At 42.9% G+C, this 21,226-nt stretch overlaps 1 protein-coding gene across 2 annotated transcripts in view; it reads right to left on the bottom strand.

Moving 5' to 3' along the window:
• Positions 1-21,226, bottom strand: part of LOC310825998 (1-phosphatidylinositol 4,5-bisphosphate phosphodiesterase zeta-1-like) — a 57,245-nt gene that overhangs the window by 5,148 nt on the left and 30,871 nt on the right. The window contains exons 9-12 of one of the 2 annotated variants that reach the window (XR_014555596.1): positions 15,390-15,506; positions 11,690-11,862; positions 3,613-3,745; positions 1,229-3,514 (exon numbers count right to left, since the gene is read on the bottom strand). Coding sequence is in view for 1 of the 2 variants with exons in the window: in XM_083700323.1 (XP_083556449.1) it covers positions 3,365-3,514; positions 3,613-3,745; positions 11,690-11,862; positions 15,390-15,506 (573 nt within the window). In the remaining variant the exon portion in view is untranslated. The remainder of the gene's footprint in view (positions 1-1,228; positions 3,515-3,612; positions 3,746-11,689; positions 11,863-15,389; positions 15,507-21,226) is intronic. The other variant, XM_083700323.1, reaches the window with a different exon arrangement.

Below are 21,226 nucleotides of genomic sequence, written 5' to 3'. Positions count from 1 at the left end.
GATTCTTTCTAGAACAGAGCCAGATGCTCCTGAGGCCATCTCTTCTAATTGTAATTCCTCAGTTTCTTCCTCCCCTGCCTGTGGCAGAGAGGCAGCTTTTTCCTCAGATGGTAAAGTAGGCACAGATGATCTGCGTGCCTGTGAGGCTGCAGTTACAGTTGTTAGAGTTGTTTGTCTGGTTCTTGGTCCCCCCTTTCTTTTTGCGCCACTCATTCCAAAGTTATCTAAAAGTCAAGGTCAGGCTGAGTTCCCATGAGAAAGCAACGGCCCAGATGGTAACAGTCATACAGGAGGCCGGGAAATAGAAAGTAAAATAAAAGTCTCTGTTGTAAATTCCAAATCCTCTAGGGGGAGTTTGTAATAGTTTTGAGGAAGAAATAAAATTCAGTCCAATACAATTAATAACTATTTGAAATTCAAAGTCCAAAGCCCTCACAAATAATTCCCAGCAGAGTCAGAATTTGCTGTTAAACAGTGACAGTGTTTCAAATAGTGCTAGCTGGTATTCTCAATGTTTCAAAATAGCAGGTTCTCAGATTGTTTCAAAGTTCAGATTCAAAGTAACCATGTCAGCAGACTGACAGTTCAGTAGCACAGGCAGCTCCAGCACCTGGGTTTCTTGCTTATAATGTAAATCCCATAAGAAGAAGATGTCACCATGCCAATAAGAAACAAAAAATCCACCATTCACAGCTCTAAATCCACTTGATATAAAGTTCAATGGGTGCTCAAATCAAGTAGCTCAAAAAGTCTCTCTTTACCTTCACTCTCCAGCTCTTTGCTTTGATATTCAGTGGGAGCGGAAGACGGACTTCCTGCTTTTCGTCTCTCCGCTTTCGGCCAAATTCAGTTTAAATTCAAATCTCCAATAAAATATGATCCTTACTCACGGGTTGTAGTTTTTTCAACTCCAATTTTGCAGGAAAAGAGGTCAGCGCTCACCGGCAGCAGCAGCGCGGCTTCACTCCGCAGATCGTGAACCGACTCACAGCACCGCAGCCCCCTCCACCGATCCAGAGCCCCTTACGGGGTTCCTTCAGCGATTTGGGGGTCGCTCCTGGTGCCCGCCGAGTCTCAGGACCACAGGCTCTTGCTGCCTGTGGGTCTCCAAAGCGGGTCTCCGTTTCGCCGTAACGGACGACCCTTTTTCTGCGGAGCTTCCTCCTCACAAAGGAGAAAGGACCGCCATTGCCGTTCGCGCCGCCTCCGGAAGTCCCCATGTTCATACAATCCTTGGGGAACTACCTATGTGGAAAAGCAAGAGACCAGGTTCTTCCAGAGAGTTAATGCAGCTTGGTCAAAAAAATTGGGTATACCCAGTGGAGAATTTGCTTTTTCTCTCTGCCACCCCATGGCACACCCCATTTTCTGGCCCTGTGGATCACTGCTAGATGAGAAATGTCAGTGGAGAGCTCTGAGAGGCCTCCATGTACGGACTTCCTACTCTGCCACACTAGAGAGGCCTCCACCCATGGACTTCCTGCTCTGCCCATGGTAGGGGTGTGGACCGTCAGCATCCTACAGCCCTTTGGCCTATGCTCTACGTGGGGCTACCTTTGAAGGTGACTCGGAAATTGCAATTAATCCAGAATGCGGCAGCTAGACTGGTGGCTGGGAGTGGCCACCGAAACCATATAACACCGGTCCTGAAAGATCTTCATTGACTCCCAGTACGTTTCCGAGCACAATTCAAAGTGTTGGCACTGACCTTTAAGGCCCTAAATGGCCTTGGTCCTGTATAGCTGAAGGAGCGTCTCCACCGCCATCATTCTGCCCGGACACTGAGATCCAGCACCAAGGGCCTTCTGGCGGTTCCCTCACTGCGAGAAGTGAGGTTACAGGGAACCAGGCAAAGGGCCTTCTTGGTAGGACCGTGGAACGCCCTTCCAGCAGATGTCAAGACAATAAACAACTATTTTACTTTTAAAAGACACCTGAAGTAGGAAAGTTTATAATGTCTGACACCATATTGTTTTTGATATTTGGTTGGAAGCCACCCAGAGTGGCTGGGGAGACCCAGTCAGATGGGAGGGGTATAAATAATAAATTATACTTATTCTTATTGGCCACACTCCCAGCAACTATGATTGCTTCTTAAGAGACCTATGTGTCCCCTGCAGAACACACAGAGTATTGGATAATATGGAGATCTGGCCCTCCAATTCTCCCCAGGCCACACACGCTCTGCAGACACAGCTCCCAGTGGCCCTGTTTTGTAACCCCATTGAATGCTTGAAACGTATCTTCTGAAGGAGCCTTCTGCTTGCCTGAAGGAGAGAGAGAGAGGTGAGTGTATGGTTCTGGGGTGGGGGTCATCACAAGGGCCAAAGCTGACCCTCCAGGTCTCTCTCTCTGGTCCTTGGAACTCTCCTCAATCCACACTCCTCAGTGGCCCTGTTTGCCTCCCAGGTGCTTTTGCCTGGCTGCAATGTGTTCTTAAACACTCACAATGCCTCTTGCTGGTCTGAATGGACAAGGTCCATTGTAGAAACTAGCTGACCACATAAGGTCAAATTTGCATCCATGTGGCCCCTGGAAGGTTGCCCAGGAGGGAATATGGCCCTCAAGCTGAAAAATGTTCACTGCTTCTGTCATAGAAGGAAAAGTTCTTTTGATCTTGCAAAATAAAAAAGAAAGTTGTCTAACTATTTTGCTTCTTCGTTTCTTTTGGCACTCTTGACAGTAGAGATTTACTTTAGCTTTCCCAGAAAATCATCCTTGTATGCCATTTAAAGTAATAATCTCTCTTTATTTTGTACTGCTAACTTCATACTGGTAGATTTGCATGCATTTTTATTTGTGGTTTTCCTGTGCCTTGATATTGATAAACAGACATCTTCCTCTTCCATAATAGCATTGCTAGATTTAGTCTGACAGCACATAGACTTTGTTGTCTTGTTAGAGACTAAATATTTCAAGACGATTCATGTAGCCTGAAATACAGCTTAATAATTCTATGGATATTTCATTGGGTTGTGGATATAATATTAAACTCAAAGAAATATTTTATAAACTGATTTTATGTGGGAGTTTTTTTTAATAAATAAATAAATATTGTAGCTACAAAACAAGTATGAACCCGTTTGATGGATTTCTATCGCACAAACTTTTAAATTCTCCTAAAATGACTATATTGATTTAAAGGCTGCCTTTGTCTGTGGCTGATTTGGCTAATTTAATTCCTCTGAACAAAACTGTAAGTTATTTCACCCCAATCTAGGGCTCTGTAGCCACTCCAGCAACAGGGCAGCTGTATCAGCACAGTGCAAAATTGTCTCAAACTCCACAATGAACGGGGAGACCCATGCATGCACAAATATTGTGTGTGTGCATGCTGACTCCTCCCATCCCTGCTTAATCTTACCTTTATTCAGGCTCATAACTGGCAAGGTAAATTGACCGAGGAAGTCATTTGCAGTTAGTGCCATTTGATCTTCTAAGACAAAGCGTATTAAGGCAAGATCGGGAACATTGATGTTAAACGTGAATGTTTCATTCCATCTAGGATTCAAAGCTGCAAGAAACAGGAGGGGAAATCTAGTTGTTGGACATGCCTTTTTGAACAGAGCTCCGCTGAACATCTTACCCAAGTTCATGGTGTGTTAGACTTACCATTGTTCTTTATGACAGAAGTCTGCTGTTTATTCATATCTCCAGGAACTCCATGAATCTCTATCTTGACTACAGGATCAGCCTTGTTACTCTTAGATAGGTTGCTTGGTGGCAGCTGGCAACCACTGATAATCTGCATAAAGGAAATCAACCACCAGCATGAATGAATTGCTCAAATTACAGAGATACGTTCCCACAAGAATCCACTTTGAGACATCTCCTTTCACTGTTGGAAGATCTGAAGTGGTGCTGGTGCCTCTGGAGATGCTGAACTCAAGGTGCCTGCTTGTCTGCCCACTCCCCTTTTTCTGTCTACACATTTTCACTCCACACACTTAAAGAGAACTAGTGTGGAATGGCAGCACGCTCCGTGTTGTCTGAATAAAAGATGACACGGTCCAGGCTGCTAGGGCTTTGGGGGTGAGCACCAGGGCTAGGCGTCCCCCCCCCACCCCACCCCACCCCCCAAAAAAACCCACAGGCGAGTGGAGACTCCAGGGATTGCCAATCAGAAGGTCAGCAGTTCGAATCCCCATGACGGGGTGAGCTCCCGTTGATGGGTCCCAGTTCTTCCCAACCTAGCAGTTCGAAAGCACATCAAAGTGCAAGTAGATAAATAGGTACCGCTCTGGCGGGAAGGTAAACGGCATTTCCGTGCACTGCTCTGGTTCTCCAGAAGTGGCTTAGTCATGCTGGCCACATGACCTGGAAGCTATCTGCGGACAAACGCCGGCTCCCTCGGCCTATAGAGTGAGATGAGCGTGCAACCTCAGAGTCATCTGCGACTGGACCTAACAGTCAGTGGTACCTTTATCTTTACCTTTTACTGCGCTGAAATTGATTCACTCTACCTTTTTCTGTTTTTGCTCTTGTTGCAACAACAACATGGGATTGTATCCAGGTAAGAATTACTCAGAATAACTCTAAGTAGGTCTACTCTAAGTAGGATGAGCATGGGAGACAACCCATCATCATTATTTTATAACAACAATATTGCTAGTGTGGCTATAGTATGAGGGTAGACAGCCCCAGCATCAAATGATGGAGGGCACTCTGAATTTCTGAATTTACAAATTTCACATGATACAACCCCAGCCAACTTGGCCATGGTCAGAAGTGATGGGAGTTGTAGTCCAGCAACCTCTGGACTACAAACGGTGAAATTTCACAGTCCAATTCAACCCTGGGATGAGAGCTTTGAAAATGCCACATAAATAAATACTACAGCACTCCACGGTGTCATCCTCTTTAAGTCTCTTGAGATTTTCAGAATTACAACCATTAGCCCTACTAAGAAGATTGCTATAGCATGGATCCCTATATAGTGTTCAATCTTTCTCCCACTGTCAACAACAGGAGCCATCCATTATCTGCTGCGGAAGGAGGAAAAACATCCATAAGTATATATGATTTAAATGCTTTAGAAAAGATTCACTTTACCATAAATATAAAAATAAGATGTTATAAAATCAGCAGAACACAGAGTTGTCCAGGACCAATATTGTATAACACAAAATGTATAGGCATAGACCTCCCAGAGTGCTTGGGTGATAATAATAATAATAATAATAATAATAATAATAATAATAATAATAATAATAATATCTTTATTGTCATTGCCCCCTCTCAGGGACAACGAAATTACTTGGCTGCTCCATCCACCCAGATAGGGCACTCCACTCAAAATCAGAACAACTATAAAAACACTAATTAAAACAATATAATATAATACAGCAAGGAAGATTAGATGACTTTCAAAGTCCAGGTTTCCCATTCAGGGCCGAGATCGCTCTGGAGAAGAAGCTGTTCTTGAGACGGCTCGTTCTTGTCATCATCGTCCTGTATCTCCGTCCCGACGGCAGGAGCTCGAAGAGACAGTGACCAGGATGCGATGGATCTTTTACTATGTCCAGTGCCTTCCTATGGCACCTTGTGGCATAAATCTGCTCTAAGGTGGAGAGTGGGCAGCCAACAATGCTCTCTGCTGCCTTAACAACTCTGCACAACCCCACCCTGTCCTGGGTAGTACAGCTTCCGTACCACACACATAAGCCATAAGTGAGCACACTCTCAATGGCACAGTGATAGAAGGCAAGCAGCAGTTTCTGCGGAAGATGGTTTTTCCTTAGGATTCTTAAAAAGTACAGTCTCTGCTGCGCCTTCTTCACAAGCCCCCTTGTGTTGACACTCCAGGACAGATCCTCTTGTAATTCAATACCCAAAAATCTGAACGTTGTTACCCTCTCCACACAGACCCCATCAATCAGAAGTGGCAGGACATTGCTCTTCTGTCTCCAGAAGTCCACCACAAGCTCCTTTGTCTTCCTTGTATTTATGAGCAAGTTGTTAGCTCTGTACCACTCTGTCAGCCGCTCCACCTCATCTCTATAGTCCGTTTCACCCTCCCTTTCAGAGATGAGCCCAATCATGGTTGTGTCATCTGCAAATTTGACAACCCTATTACTAGGGTGAGCAGCGACACAATCGTACGTGTAGAGAATATAAAGGAGCGGACTAAGTACACATCCCTGTGGTGTTCCTGTGTTAGTCTTAAGTGTATTAGAGGTATAAGGGCCCAACCGAACCCTCTGGGTGCGGTCCGACAGAAAGGCCGATATCCACCCACAAAGTGATAACGGGAGCCCCAGATCTTCCAGTTTAGACACCAGACGTTGTGGTAGAATGGTATTAAATGCCGAGCTGAAATCTAAAAAAAACAGTCTGGCATAACCCCCTCCCCCCGCTGCTCCAAATGCTCCAAAGAACGGCATGGAGGGCAATCGCCACAGCGTCCTCTGTCGATCTTTTCATTTTATAAGCAAATTGGAATGTGTCCAGTCCCTCTGGTAAACAGGCAATGACATAATTTCGTACCAGCTTTTCAAAGCACTTCATGATTATAGGTGTGAGTGCTACTGGACGAAAGTCATTCAGATCTTCCGGGTTAGATTTTTTTGCTATTGGAACAATAGTAGAGGACTTTAGGCAGGATGGAACAATAGCCTGTGCTAGGGATCGATTTAAAATCCCAGTGAAAACTCCTGCTAGTTGATCTGCACAGTCTCTCAGTACCCTTCCAGCTACCCCATCTGGCCCTGTGGCCTTCCTTGGGTTGATTCCCTTCAGCACCTTCCTCATCTCTTCTTTTTCCACAGAGACTACCACATTCCTTTGTACTGATGATGACGATGGTGGTGATGGTGGCAAAGCCTTCACAGGGAGTGGTGGTGGTAAAGCCTCAGCAGGTGTTGCTGCAGATGTTACTTCAAAACGGGCAAAAAAGGCATTCAGATCCTCTGCGAGGGATGCCCCTCCCTCGTCTGCCAGGGAATCATTGAATTTATACCCTGTTAATTCTTGTACGCCTTGCCACACCTGCCTGGTGTTGTTGCTTTGTAGATGATTCTCCAGCCGCTGTCTATACGCCTCCTTTGCTACACGGATACCTCTCTTTAGATCCGCTCTAGCTAAGCTGTACAACGACTTATCTCCACTTCTGAAAGCAGTATTTCTTGCCTTTAGCAACCCCTGGACCTCCCTTGTCATCCAGGGCTTCCTGTTTGGGTAGATCTTTATCCGGCGCCTCTGTGTTACATTGTCAGTGCAGAACCTGATATAGTCCAACACTTGCTCAGTATGAGTCTCTAGATCCTGCTGGGCAAATATCTCCCAGTCGGTGTCATGAAAACAGTCTTGTAGTTGTTGGGATGCTTCAGCTGGCCATATTGTAATATCCCTCTTTATAGCTGGAGTCCGTTTCCTCAATGGAATATATTCAGGAGTCAGGAGCCTATATCTCAAACACTTTCTTGTTTCATATGATTCACTAACTTTCAAATTATACTTTGGAGAACTTCGGGAGTTTCTCAGAAGCTTGTCAGGGGTTTCTTAATCAGATGAATCATAATGGCAGATAAGCTTTCATTACCAAAACCTCAAAGTTTTTTTTGTTGTTGTTGTTGTTTTAAAAAAACAAACTATGATGCAATAATTCATTAATCCAATGAAGCTGAATGTTGGAAAATTCAGAATAGATAAAATGAAGTGCTTTTTCACACAGTGTATAGTTAAACTGTGAAACTCAATCACACAGGAGGCACTGTAGGACACCAAATTGGCTGGCTTTAAAAGAGGCTTAGACAAATTCATGGAGGGCAAGGCTATTGATGTCTATCTTGTACTTCTACTTTTCAGGTGTATTATGCCTCTTAATTCATTAGGGTTGTCCTGCCTTTGAATATGGAGGTTCTTTTTCACCAATACTCTTTGATAGGCCAATTCTCCACAAATTAGTCCAACCTCTTCTTACAAATCTCCAAGGAAGGAAAGTCCACCACCTCTCGTGGAAGACTGTTCCACTGCTGAATCCTTCTTACTGTCAGAAAGGTCTTCCTGCTATTTAGTCAGAATCTCCTTTCTTGTAACTTGAATTCATTGGTTGGGGCCCTAGCCTCTGGAGCAGGAGAAAACAAGCTTGCTTCATCCTCCATGTGACAGCCCTTGAGATGTTTGAAGATGGCTATCACATCTTCTCTTTACCCAGGCTAAACATACCAATTCCCTCAACCATTCCTTATGAAGGAGGGAGAAAAATATCTGGCCTTGTTTAACATGCATTTTTTTTTAAAAAAAAAATAACGTTAAAGGTTGTTAAAGGTTGGCAAGATGGGAAGAGAATGCTTATTCTGTAGCCAGACCACACACACCCCCCCCAAAAAAAACCCCACACACTGTACACCGCTGGTATTTAATAACCTGTCAAATGTCTTTGATAACTATTTGCAGCTTGCTGGCCACAGAATTTATAGTATTTGAGGTATTTTCAACAACAAGCATAGGAGAGTACCAGGAAATATTACAGATAATAAATCAAACCTGTTTGATTTATTTTTGTTCAAACAGGCAATTTTCCAGAACCATCTCTGTACATGAATATCACAGCTTGCCCTGAAAGGTTTAATTCAATTTGCCTCTCTCTATTTTCAACATGCTACGGTAATGTTCTAAATTGCAGCTGAAGAATGACCTAGGTGTACTGAGAACGAGATCCTTGTAAATAACAGTATTTAATGATGCTGCCTTGTAAGCAGAATGCCAGAATTTTAGGAAAGTTCAGTTTCATTCTTGGATGCTGCAAATTACATTTAATCCCAATCTGGGGATATATTGCAGCTATGGGGCTAGATAGGGTAGACTGTAACTATACCCCTGCATTCCTATCCTAGCCCTATTGAATTCAGTGGGACTTACTTCAGAGTTGGGATCTAATAAAGTATCATTTTCCATGCTGCTCTGCATTCTTTGCATGCAGAATTGTTTCTGTTCTGCTGCAGTCGGTTTTCTACCAAAAACTACATTATTTGTCTCGCTATCCATGGTGGCAAAATTTACATAAGTTACGTAATTAATTTGATAAATCGCATCAGTTATGTTGATGTTATTCTGCCCCCTTCATTTCTGTGCAAAGGAAATACAAAACCGATGGGGGAACATAAGCAATTGTGTATCATTTACATACTGGCAGCGAAAACAGCAGCTAATACCAATTGTACTTGCTGAATTGGTTTTTCTTCCAGACATGGGATAAGTAAGTGAACAATGGTCATTTCTGCTCCTGTTTCTGAATTCTCTGGCATCCCTAGTTTTGAGTAGGCATGATTAGGGTTGCCCACAGAAAACTCTGCCTCCAGGAAGGGTTTCCCAGTTCAGAACTACCCTGCTGGATCAGACCAAAGATCCATCTAGTATTCTGCTTCCAAACATGGCCAACTGCATGTTTCTGTGAAGATCACAAGTTGGCCGTGAAGCGAGTGCTGGGTCATGGGCAACAGCCTGGAGAAATTCAGGAGCTGGGAAATGAGAGGCTGGAGTAAAAATTAAGAAAGATGCAGCAGCAACAGAGCAGAGGGCCAAAGAACAAGCTAGGAGACCAAAGAATTATCAGGATGCAAGAGAAAGAATTCTGAAGGCAGGGATCCCGATGAAGAGGGAAAATACAAGATACAGGTGGTGCTCAGGCAGATCTTGTTGCTCAAGCAAGGTTTAGCTTGAGAAAAGAGGCTCTCTAAACTCTCTTCTGTTCAGAAAGATCTAGCGATCAGCCTGGGTGGGCAGAGTCATCCCAGAAGGTCAATCTGAGATGGTTGCCAACTGCAGTTCAACAGTTCACCACACGGGCAGCCACATGGATTCCAACAGTTCCTGGCATTGTACCGCCATCACCTTTTTTTTGGTTTCAGTCTCTGGTATGAAAATGTACATACCCTGAACATAAAGTCTGTACTTCTGAATATGGAGCCCCCATTTAGCTCTCATGATTAAGGCTGCTCCTAACATTTACTGCATTCTTCTTAGTTCAAAGTCTGCTGTTTAAATCCATGGGTTGTATTACTCCTATTAGTATTACTCCTACTCATGAGTATACCCATTGAAATTAATGGATACAAGTAACTTAAGGTATATTAATTTCAGTGTGTCTGTTCTGAGCATGGATGGAAGGATTTGTCAATTCTGGTTTTCCCCATTTGTCACTGTACCAGTCTTACATTCAGTGCTCCACATTTCTACAGCAATCTGGGAAAATTCATCTGCTTTTTTCTCCCCGTAAACACAGTTTTGCAAGCAATTTCCCTTAATATGGTGCGTTTTGTATGTTATTCTCCCTAATGTGTTTATTTTCATGCACATTCTCCCCAAATATATGAATTCTGTACACATTGTCTGATTGCACAACTACACTGCAAATTGAGATAACTGAAAATTTTGAGGAATAGGTTTGCATCTTTAGGTAGGGCTGGAAAAGTCTCCTGTCTGAAACTCTGGATGCTATCAGTGCAGACCTTGCATGGGGAACCTGTGGCCTTCCAAATGTTGCTGGCCTACAACTGCCATCAACCTTGATGAACTGGGGCCATAGGCACCAACTTCAGGGGGTCCTGGGGGCCAGGACACCCTCCAAAAAAAAAACCCCTGTGGGTGCATGGCCCTGTCCTTGCCACCACTGAACCGCCCACTGCCTGCCACTGAACAGGACTGAGCCAATGGGGAAGTCCACTGTGTGCTGTCCAGGGTGCTGATCACTCCTTAGAAAGAGATGCATTGCACTGTCCTAGCTGGTTGGATTTGAAAGGACTTAACCATGCTTGACTAGACTTACGCAGATTCCCTCAGCAGGACAGGGTAGGGATTTTACCTGTGGGCACATGGGCCAAGAGTCACCAGAGATGTACAACTGAAATGTTCAATCAGTAATGAATTTGGGATATTTTCTTTTTAAAAAAAAAAAATAGAGCTTAGGAGAAGTAAGGTAAAGATAAAAGGTAAAGGACCCCTGTATGGTTAAGTCCAGTCAAAGGCAACTATGAGGTTGCAGTGCTCATCTCGCTTTTAGGCCAAGGGAGCCGGCGTTTGTCCACAGACAGCTTTCCGGGTCATGTGGCCAGCATGACTAAACTGCTTCTGGCACAACAGGACACTGTGATGGAAACCAGAGTGCACAGAAACACCATTTACCTTCCCGCTGCAGCGGTACCCATTTATCTGCTTGCTCTGGTATGCTTTCTTTATTATTATTTTTTATTATTAATAATATTTTTATTAAAGTTTTATAATTACAAATATCATGTACCATAATCCAATCCTACCTTTACAATCCCCACCCTCCCACTGGCATCCCTCATTTTCCCCTTCTGGTTTGTTACATTGTTTGTTGTATGCTACATGTATATATATATAAACTATTAAATGTTGTTACATTGTCTTCCTCCATTTTGAAATTCAATAAAGTTGTGAAAGATTATTCAAATCTTGACAATGAGTCCATTTCTTTTTGTTGTTTCTGCAAGCATCTTGTCAAAAAATCCCCATTCCTTTTTAAAGTCACTGTTGTCATTTTCGCTCTGGTATGCTTTCAAACTGCCAGGTTGGCAGAAGCTGGGACAGAGCAATGGGAGCTCACCCCATCACACAGATTGGAACTGCTGACCTTCCAATCAGCAAGCCCAAGAGGCTCAGTGGTTTATAATACATAAGTATCATATATGAATGATAAGTGAAAGGTTGAATGAAACCTTCTTACCCTTACTGTAAGTGTAAGTGCTCTGAATTTCATGTTTACGTCATGTGGGTTGAAGTCTGTGTCTCTCTTTCTCAGGAATTCTGGTTTTAAGATATAACCAGAGCCTCCATTGTCCAAATACTTTCCATTCAGTATATCCATCTGTACTCCTGGTGTCTGGAAGTTTAAGGCCACTGCAAGCGGGGGAAGAGATATTTTCAGTTACATACAAGGTATTGTGTGAGCAGTTGTTGTTGTTTTTAATGCAACTGAAGTAATGGCTAATTTTCAGAAATATTTCCCCCCTACACACACACACACACACACACACACACACACACACACACACACCAGGATCTGATGAAACACACACATACAGAGACATTGAAAAAACAAATGGGAGTGATAAAACTGCAAGGGCTGGGCCTCTGAATTTCTGGTGCATGCAATGATCACATACCACAACACTTGCACATTTTGCTCTATGCACCTTATCAGCACGTGCTTGTAACCTCTTCTCCTGCCAGCTGAGGTGTGGGGCTCTGGCTCCTGTGCACATCTCATGGGGATCGTGGGATAACATACCTCCCCACTCTTTAAAATGCAGTTCAGAAAAACTCTTGGTGGTTTCATAATCTATCCTATGCAACTGTTCCATGGGGCACAGATCTAGGGACAGCTTCCTAGAGGCTAGAAGGGTGTTTGCATGTGTATCCAGAGCACTTTTGGAGTTGCTGTAAGTGCATGTTTCTGTCAATAAAGAATTAACTATCAGATGTGTACCTTCCTTGGCTGGGGGTGTCTAGGGCAGAACGGGGTGGAGCAACAATTCTAAATTTCATCTTTGTACAGCAGCCTAGTTTCTACACATGCGGATGGCTCAGTTGGATAGAGCGTGATGCTGATAATGCCAAAGTTGCAGGTTTGATCCCTGTCTGGGACAGCTGCATAGTCCTGCATTGCAGGGTGTTGGACTAGATTAGCCTCAGATGAACCCTACAATTCTATGAGCCTATGATTCCTCTCTAACCTCCATCCAGAGAACCAAGAGTCATTATCAGTGTTCAAGGGCCTGTTCCTGCAAGGCACTTGGAGTGTGAAGCAGGGCTGGTGTGGGGTCTGGGGAGGGTTTTGAGGACCAGATAATGGAGAACCATATTTGGTCCCTGGGCATGAGGTTACCCATCCCTCTCCATTAGTTTGGCAGCCACTGCAGAAAGAGCATTCCTAGTAGTGCCACCTGGACTAGGTAACACCTTAAGTCGGAAGATTGACCCTTTCAAATGGGATTTAAAGACCTGTTGTGCTCAAAAGGTGCACAGAAGCAGCCTTGTGCCAAGTTAAACCATTTGTCCATCTAGCCTAGTACTGTCCATTTTTTCTGCCCTCGGCAGTCCAATATCTTAGGCAGAGAAAGCTATTTTCCATTGCCTGCTATAAGAACCTTTTAGCTGGAGATGCCAAAGTTGGAACCTAAAGATTTTCTGTCTGTTTAGACAATCTTCTGATCTTTAATTTGCCTAATTGATTTCATCTAGATTTACTGACTGCTGTTTAGCTTCTCTCTGCTTGGCATTCTTTTTGGTAGTTTTATTGTTCTGCTTAGGTTGTGTTTCGTTTCATTGGGTGTTCTGTTGCTGGAGAACACTTCAAAGCGAGGTCATGAATTAAATAAAACTAGATAGGTAAGGTAGATATTTCCACCACAACCTCCTCATCTATCCTGTAAATCAGCCTTCACTAACCTGATGCTCTCCAGCTGTTTTGGATTGCAACTCATTTCAACCTCAGCCAGCATGACCATGCAGGCTGAAGCTGATGGGAGTTCAAGTTGAAAACATCTGGTGGGCACCAGGTGGGTAAAACTTTCATCTCTTAGGCATTTAAATGGAACAGGGATTATAATAAATATAGGTGACAGTTTGATAAGGAAGCTTGTAGACCTTAAGGCTGCAGTCTTGTTACAGTTTTGCTTGGGAGGAAGATCACATCTATGCTATGCATTTAAAGAACACTTAACACACACACGGCTTCCTCCAGTAATCCCAGGAACAGTTGTTTATCCCCTCACAGAGATACTATTGCCAAACATCTTACAAACCTACAGTTTCCATGGGGTTGTTTTTTCAGCCATGTGCTTCAATTGTGCTTTAGACAGCAGGTGTAGATGCGGCCAAAGTCTCATTGAGCTTGATGGAACATACTTCCAACTCAACATACACGCATAGCTTCAACATTCACAAGGGACTGACCCTCCCTCCCTCCCTCCCTCTCTGAGACTGTATTGCTACTCCCATTATACAAGTCTGATGATTGGCAGCATGTGGACAAGCTCAAAATAGTTATATCTCAAAGGGCAAAACTCTTTGGTTCAGAACCTTTTTAATTTCATAGAAATAAAGTCACTCCTTCCGCATGTCACCCATTCAGTTCTGGGTGCTGCAGTGACATTTACAAATCATCCAATTTCCTGCAATGCAGGCTGCCTGAGTCCTGAGTGGCACTCAATAAATGATCCTTTCACGCCAGGAAACTGTCCACTGCCAACAATGCACCCAGTCAAAGCTTTTAGAGGCGAGGAGTTAATATCACCAAACAGATCACTTTATCTTTTGTTATGCATTACACACATGCCATTAAAGAGGAGCGAAAAATGAAAGCAATGAGCAGGAAGAGATGTAATTAGTATTTTTGTTCTTCCCCCCAACTGCCGCAGGATGAAACAAAGTACATGGCTTTATATAATGAATTTGTTGTTACATTTCCCATTGCAATGACAAACAAGTTAAGACATAAACATTAGGCAGTGTGCTACAGGAAGAGGACTTAGACATCTGTTTAGGAGGCCAGTACAGCATATTTTTGAGCATGAGGGATTGCAATTTTGACTCAGCCATATGTCCGCTATCATTAAGGCTGCATTCAGGTCAGGGCTGGGGAACTTTCCACTCTCCATAAATTATTGGACTACAACTCCCATCAGGCCCAGCCAGCATGATGATGGCAGTTGCAATCCACCACATCTCCGCCTCTTTCCAGCCTCCTCTTTCAAGCAGATTGGATGCTTTCATTTCTGATTTTAAACCGTGTACAGCCTTCCATGACATCCAAATTGAGGCAACTGCCCTTTGTTTATGAGTAATGCTCCTATCATGGCTTCAGAACCTGGCTTGTGCTGGAACCATAGTTTACACAAACCATGGTTTCCTGAGTTCAAATGTCACAGGGAACTGTGGTTAGTCTGTTACAAAAAGATACTTTGCACATCCCCCGGTGCACAAAGAGAGGAGGAGGACCACATGATCCACCCTGCCCCGACTCTCCACTATGGTTCTCCATTACATCTCAGACTGGCCAATGTGTTTGATGCTTCTTTGCTTTCCTGTCTCCAGGTGTGTAGAATCTTTGGCTCTCCCAATGCTGCTGAAATATCACTCTCATCAACTCTGGCCATTGGCTACACTTTCTGGAGCTGATCAGAGTTCTAGTTTAGCAATATCTGAAGGGACAGAAGTTCCACACACCTACCTTAACCTCATTGCCCTCCTCAGCCCTCTGGCCTGTGACTGCAACCCAAAAGCACTCTAGAGTCCAATATATGTCAGCCCCCAACCCACTTTCATCCATGTGAGACATTATCAAATCTAAGCCATATATCTAAACCTATTTTGGTGTTTCATGCATGCAAACACATCACATAAAATTAGATGGAAAAGCCTACCCATTTGGCACCCAACATTCCAGAATTCTTGTGGATCATAATTTGAAGAGTCTGTCCTGGTTCCTTTGGGGTAGATTCTTGTAATGAAGTTTGTAGTGTGCGCAATGAAGTCAGGAGCTGCAAAGAGGGATGGTGCACATATTTTATTAAAAAGTACAAAATTTTAATATTTCAAAGGTAAGATAATTTGATGTGTGTTTGTGGCAAAGTCACCATGCAATATTCATGCCCACAAAGCTACGCAATATTTCCTTTCATCTTGTCTATGAACTCATATTCAAAAGTAACACTTTAAAAAATAAAAATAAAAATAAAAATAAACCTAGCCATGGACCCTGGAAATCAACATAACCATGAACCAGTTATAGATGGGATATCAAGGATAGAGTCCACTGGAAGAAATCTCAACTCTGGTTTTAAAAAAAGGCTGTAGTCCATATGGTCACAGGGAGAACATGTAAAAATGTGCTTGTTGTTCAAAACAAACAAAGAGAAAGCATAGGTTCAAGTGAAAGCATAGGTTCAGTTCTTTTGATTTCAAAAGGGAGGGTAAGTATGCACTAAACTCTCTCCCACTGGAAATGATGTGATTTATTATTGTTTATATTATTCATTTATCACTGCATTTATACCCCACTTCTCCTCCAAGCAGCTCAAGGTTATCCCCCTCACCATTTTATCCTCAAAACAATACTGTGAGAGGATGGTGAGGCATTCCTGCTCCTTCCAGCTCTCATCTCCTGCAGCCCGACTTATGATGTAACTTCCTGGCCCTCCAGCTGCTGCCATGATGGCAACCAAGCTACCCAGCAGACTGCTCCCTTGTGCAGAAGTGGGCACTTCTACATTCTAGTCCCCAGCATAGCTCTATTCTGGAAGAAGTCTCGAGAGCCATAGAAATGGACTAGAATGTGAACAGAGTTTCTGTACCCCATAAATGGACATAAATCTGATATCAGGAAGCACAAGACAGAGAAACCAGTAGGAGAACACTTCAATCTCCCAGGACATTCTATACAAGATCTCAAAGTAGCTGTCTTATTACAAAAGAATTTCAGAAATAGACTGGAAAGAGAAGTTGCTGAATTGCAACTTATTACCAAACTTAAAACCATGGAGAGACCTGGTCTGAACAGAGACATTGGATTCTTATCTCATTATACACGATATAGCTATTTTTAGCCATCTCTCCCCTTGATTTTTCCTGTAAGACCAGTTGGCAGTCGTTAACAGTCATCAACAGGTTTACCACACCTATCAGCCAATCACCCATTCCCACCACCCTTCTGAGTAATACCCCTCCCCACCCTCTCACTATATATAAGGGTCTGGTGACTTCTGTTTCAGTGTATCTGAAGAAGTGTGCATGCACACGAAAGCTCATACCAATAACAAACTTAGTTGGTCTCTAAGGTGCTTGGGACGCGGGTGGCACTGTGTGTTGAACCACAGAGCCTAGGACTTGCTGATCAGAAGGTCGGCCGTTCGAATCCCCGTGACGGGGTGAGCTCCCGGTGCTCAGTCCCTGCTCCTGCCAACCTAGCAGTTTGAAAGCACATCGAAGTGCAAGTAGATAAATAGGTACCGCTCTGGCGGGAAGGTAAACGGCATTTCCGTGCGCTGTTCTGGTTTGCCAGAAGCGGTTTAGTCATGCTGGCCACATGACCCGGAAGCTGTACACCGGCTCCCTCGGCCAATAAAGCAAGATGAGTGCCGCAACCCCAGAGTCGGTCACGACTGGACCTAATGGTCAGGGATCCCTTTACCTTTACCTTAAGGTGCTACTGGAAGGATTTTTAAAATTTTGTTTCAACTACGGCAGACCAACACGGCTACCTACCTGTAACTGTATCCCATAGAGAGCTCTCTCACTACAAGCCATACCTATAGGAAACTGAGGCCTACAATTGGCCAGAAATATATTCCTTACTGAAGAAGGCTCTTGCCTTTCTCCTGCTTCTTGCACTTTGCAGCATGCATTGAAGTGGATACAGCGAGTATCTCATCAGATCAATGTGGGCAAGAGCCCAGACACCCCTGTAAGTGCCCTTTCTGTTTGGTCAACCTTACCTGGAATCCAACATGGCGGCAACAGCTTGGCCGTGAACCACCTGGGATGGCCTTGCAACCCACCTGTGGGTCCCAGCCCACTGGCTGAAGATCTATAATGTAAACCTTTCAACCACCAGACTATTAGAGAAATGAACTAAGGATAAATTCTGAATTCCATTATAGCTCCCACTCCACAAAACAAATGTTGTGATTATGCAAACTGCAGGAGGCCCAATTTGCATCATTTATTCCAGTTCGGGGGAGGGGTTGTTTAAGTGGGTGATTTGAGAAGCCCCAAGAATCATAATTTTTGCTACAATTTCTAGGCAATCCATCTCTCTCTGCTTCTGGTGCTGTGCTATGTTTCAGCCAGGAACCCTTGATATGAAATGGGAATCCCTATGCGATGTAGCAGCAACCAACATATGAGCCTGTGCTATTTTTTGTACTCATTTGAAATATTTATACGCTGCGCTTCTGATTAAAAGCCTCCAAGGTGGCTTGCAACAACCACTAAATAAATCCTGCACAATATTAAAATGAAAAGGATACAATTATGTCAAATGGCAACAGCAGAAGTTATGAGAATAAATGAAGCAGGAAACAGGGGTGGGCAGATGAGTCCATTTCACATATATTCATTATTTGCAAGTCTTTTCCATTCAGTTTGGGCCTCAGTCAAAGAGTGCTTAGAAATGTGTGTTTTGTTAGAAAAGGCATTCCAGAATATATATGTTGTTGTTGTTGTTTAGTCGTGTCCGACTCTTCATGACCCCGTGGACCAGAGCACTCCAGGCATTCCTGTCTTCCACTGCCTCCTTGGTCAAACTCAAGCTGGTAGCTTCGAGAACACTGTCCAACCATCTTGTCCTCTGTCATCCCCTTCTCCTTGTACCCTCAATCTTTCCCAACATCAGGATCTTCTCTTCACATGAGGTGGCCAAAGTATTGGAGCCTCAGCTTCAGGATCTGTCCTTCCAGTGAGCACTCAGGGCTGATTTCCTTCAGAATGGAGAGGTTTGATCTTCTTGCAGTCCATGGGACTCTCAAGAGTCTCCTCCAGCACCATAATTCAAAAGCATCAATTCTTCAGCAATGAGCCTTCTTTATGGTCCAGCTTTCACTTCCATACATCACTACTGGGAAAACCATAGCTTTATATACATTCCAGAATATATATATATATAAACATATACTGTTCTTTTTTTCTTTAAAAAATGTTTAGGGGTACTCTCATTTTCCTACTCATATTGAAATACTGCCCCTCAATGAGGCCAAACTTAGATTCACAAAATGTTTAGGGGTATGCGTACCCCTGTGTCCTACCAGAAAAAAGCACTCTGTGTTTGTGTGTGTGTGTGTGTGTGTGTGTGTGTGTGTAGGGAGAGAGAGAGAGAGAGATAAAGAGAGAGACAGAGAGAGAGAGAGAGAGAGAGAGAGAGAGAGAGAGAGATTCTTGCCCACACCCCTTACCATAAATATAACAAAGTTATATAACAAAGTAGTATAGAATTATAACAATAGATTTAAAAACTTTACAGTTATATTTTTTTTTAAACATTTTTTTATTGCTTTTTTAAAAATACAGAAATACAGAAAAAAGAACAAAGAGTGGTTATAAGAAAATAGGATGTAAATAACAAATTTCCATATTCTTTTTCCATCTAATCTATAGGACTTCCCCACATCCTCCGAACCCTGCGTTCTCTGTCTTATAAAGCATCAGCAATTTGTTAACTTATTTCAAAACTTATTGTAACTTCCATTTTATCATGTTCCCTATTTTCAATTTTACTATAGCTCAATTCTTATATGTTTTATATCAAACACAATAAAGTTATTTCATTATTTTACCTCTGAATTCTTGTGTCTTAATTTTCATTTCATTAACTTACATTTGCTGAAGCTAGAATTTCCTGAAAGGTGCATTTTTTTAACATTCATACAGCTTATAGTGTTTTTTCAAATAGTCCTTAAACTTTTCCCAGTCCTCCTCAGTTGTTTCTTCTCCCACGTCTCGGATTCTGCCAGTCATTTCAGCCAGTTCCATATAGTCCATCAACTGCGATTGCCATTCCTCCAGCGTGGGTAAATCTTGTGTCTTCCAGTATTTTGCAATCAGGATCCTTGCTGCTGTGGTAGCATACATGAAAAAGGTTCTGTCCTTCTTAAGCACTCTCTGGTCCACCATGCCCAGAAGGAAGGCCTCTGGTTTTTTAGGTAAGGTAAATCTCAATACCTTTTTTAGTTCATTATGGATCATTTCCCAGAAGGCCTTCACTTTCGGGCAGGTCCACCAGAGATGAAAGAATGTCCCTTCCGCCTCTCCACATTTCCAACATTTGTTGTCAGACAGATGATATATCTTGGCTAACTTGACTGGGGTCATGTACCACCGGTATACCATTTTCATAATATTTTCCTTCAAGGCAGTACATGCCGTGAATTTCAAACCGGTGTTCCATAACCTTTCCCAGTCTGCAAACATAATGTTATGCCCCACATCCTGAGCCCATTTTATCATAGCGGATTTGACTGTCTCATCCTGTGTATTCCACTTGAGCAGCAAGTTATACATTCTCGAAAGTAGTTTACTTTTTGGCTCTAACAATTCAGTCTCTAGTTTCGATTTTTCCACCTGGAATCCAACTTTTTTATCTATTTTAAATACCTCTTGAATTTGCACATAGTGCAGCCAATCTCGTACCTTAGTTTTCAATTTCTCCAAGCTTAGCAACCTCCAATTGTCTCCAGTTTTTTCAATTATTTCCCAATATTTAGGCCAATGGGCCTCCATGTTGGGTCTCTTACGTGCCTTGGCCTCCACCGGTGAGAGCCACCTCGGAGTTTTACTCTCCAATAAGTCTTTGTATTTTATCCAGACCCTCCAAATTGCTCTTCTGACAATATGGTTTTTAAACAATTTGTGCACTTTAGCCTTGTCATACCACAAATATGCATGCCACCCAAACGCATTGTCAAACCCTTCCAGATCCAGGACGTCAGTGTTCTCCAATAAAATCCAATCTTTCAACCAGCAGAAGGCTGCAGATTCATAATATAGCCTCAAGTCTGGCAGGGCAAATCCCCCTCTTTCTTTCGCATCAGTTAATATTTTAAACTTTATTCGGGGCTTTTTGCCCTGCCAAACAAACTTAGAAATATCCTTCTGCCACTTTCCAAAACATTCCACCTTGTCCACGATCTGTAGGGCCTGAAACAAAAATAACATTTTCGGCAATACATTCATCTTTACAGCAGCTATTCGGCCTAACAAGGAAAGTTTCAATCTTGACCATATTTCCAAGTCTCTTTTGATTTCTGACCAGCATTTCTCATAATTATCTTTAAACAAATTCAAATTTTTGGAGGTCAAGTACACCCCTAGGTATTTTACTTTTTTAACCACATTCAGCTCCGTTTCTTTGGAGAACTCATCTGTTTCTGCAACTGTCAAATTTTTTGCTAAAACCTTGGTTTTTTGCTTATTTAACTTAAACCCCGCCACCCGACCAAAATCAGAAATTAATTCTAACACTCTTTTAGTGCTGGAGACTGGTTCCTGAAGTGTTAATACCAAGTCATCTGCAAATGCTTTCAATTTATATTGTTTCACTCCGACCTCAATTCCCTGGACCAACCGGTCCTTTCTAATCATATTTAGCAACACCTCCAGAACTGAAATGAACAATAGGGGGGATAGAGGGCACCCCTAGCGTGTCCCTTTTTCAATTTTAAACTCCTCTGTCACCACATTGTTTACTATCAATTTAGCTTTTTGTTCT

Source organism: Podarcis gaigeae (genome assembly GCF_964106915.1).
Source record: "Podarcis gaigeae genome assembly, chromosome: 10".
Taxonomy (NCBI): Eukaryota; Metazoa; Chordata; class Lepidosauria; order Squamata; family Lacertidae; genus Podarcis; species Podarcis gaigeae.
This window is presented reverse-complemented; position numbering and strand designations above follow the sequence as displayed.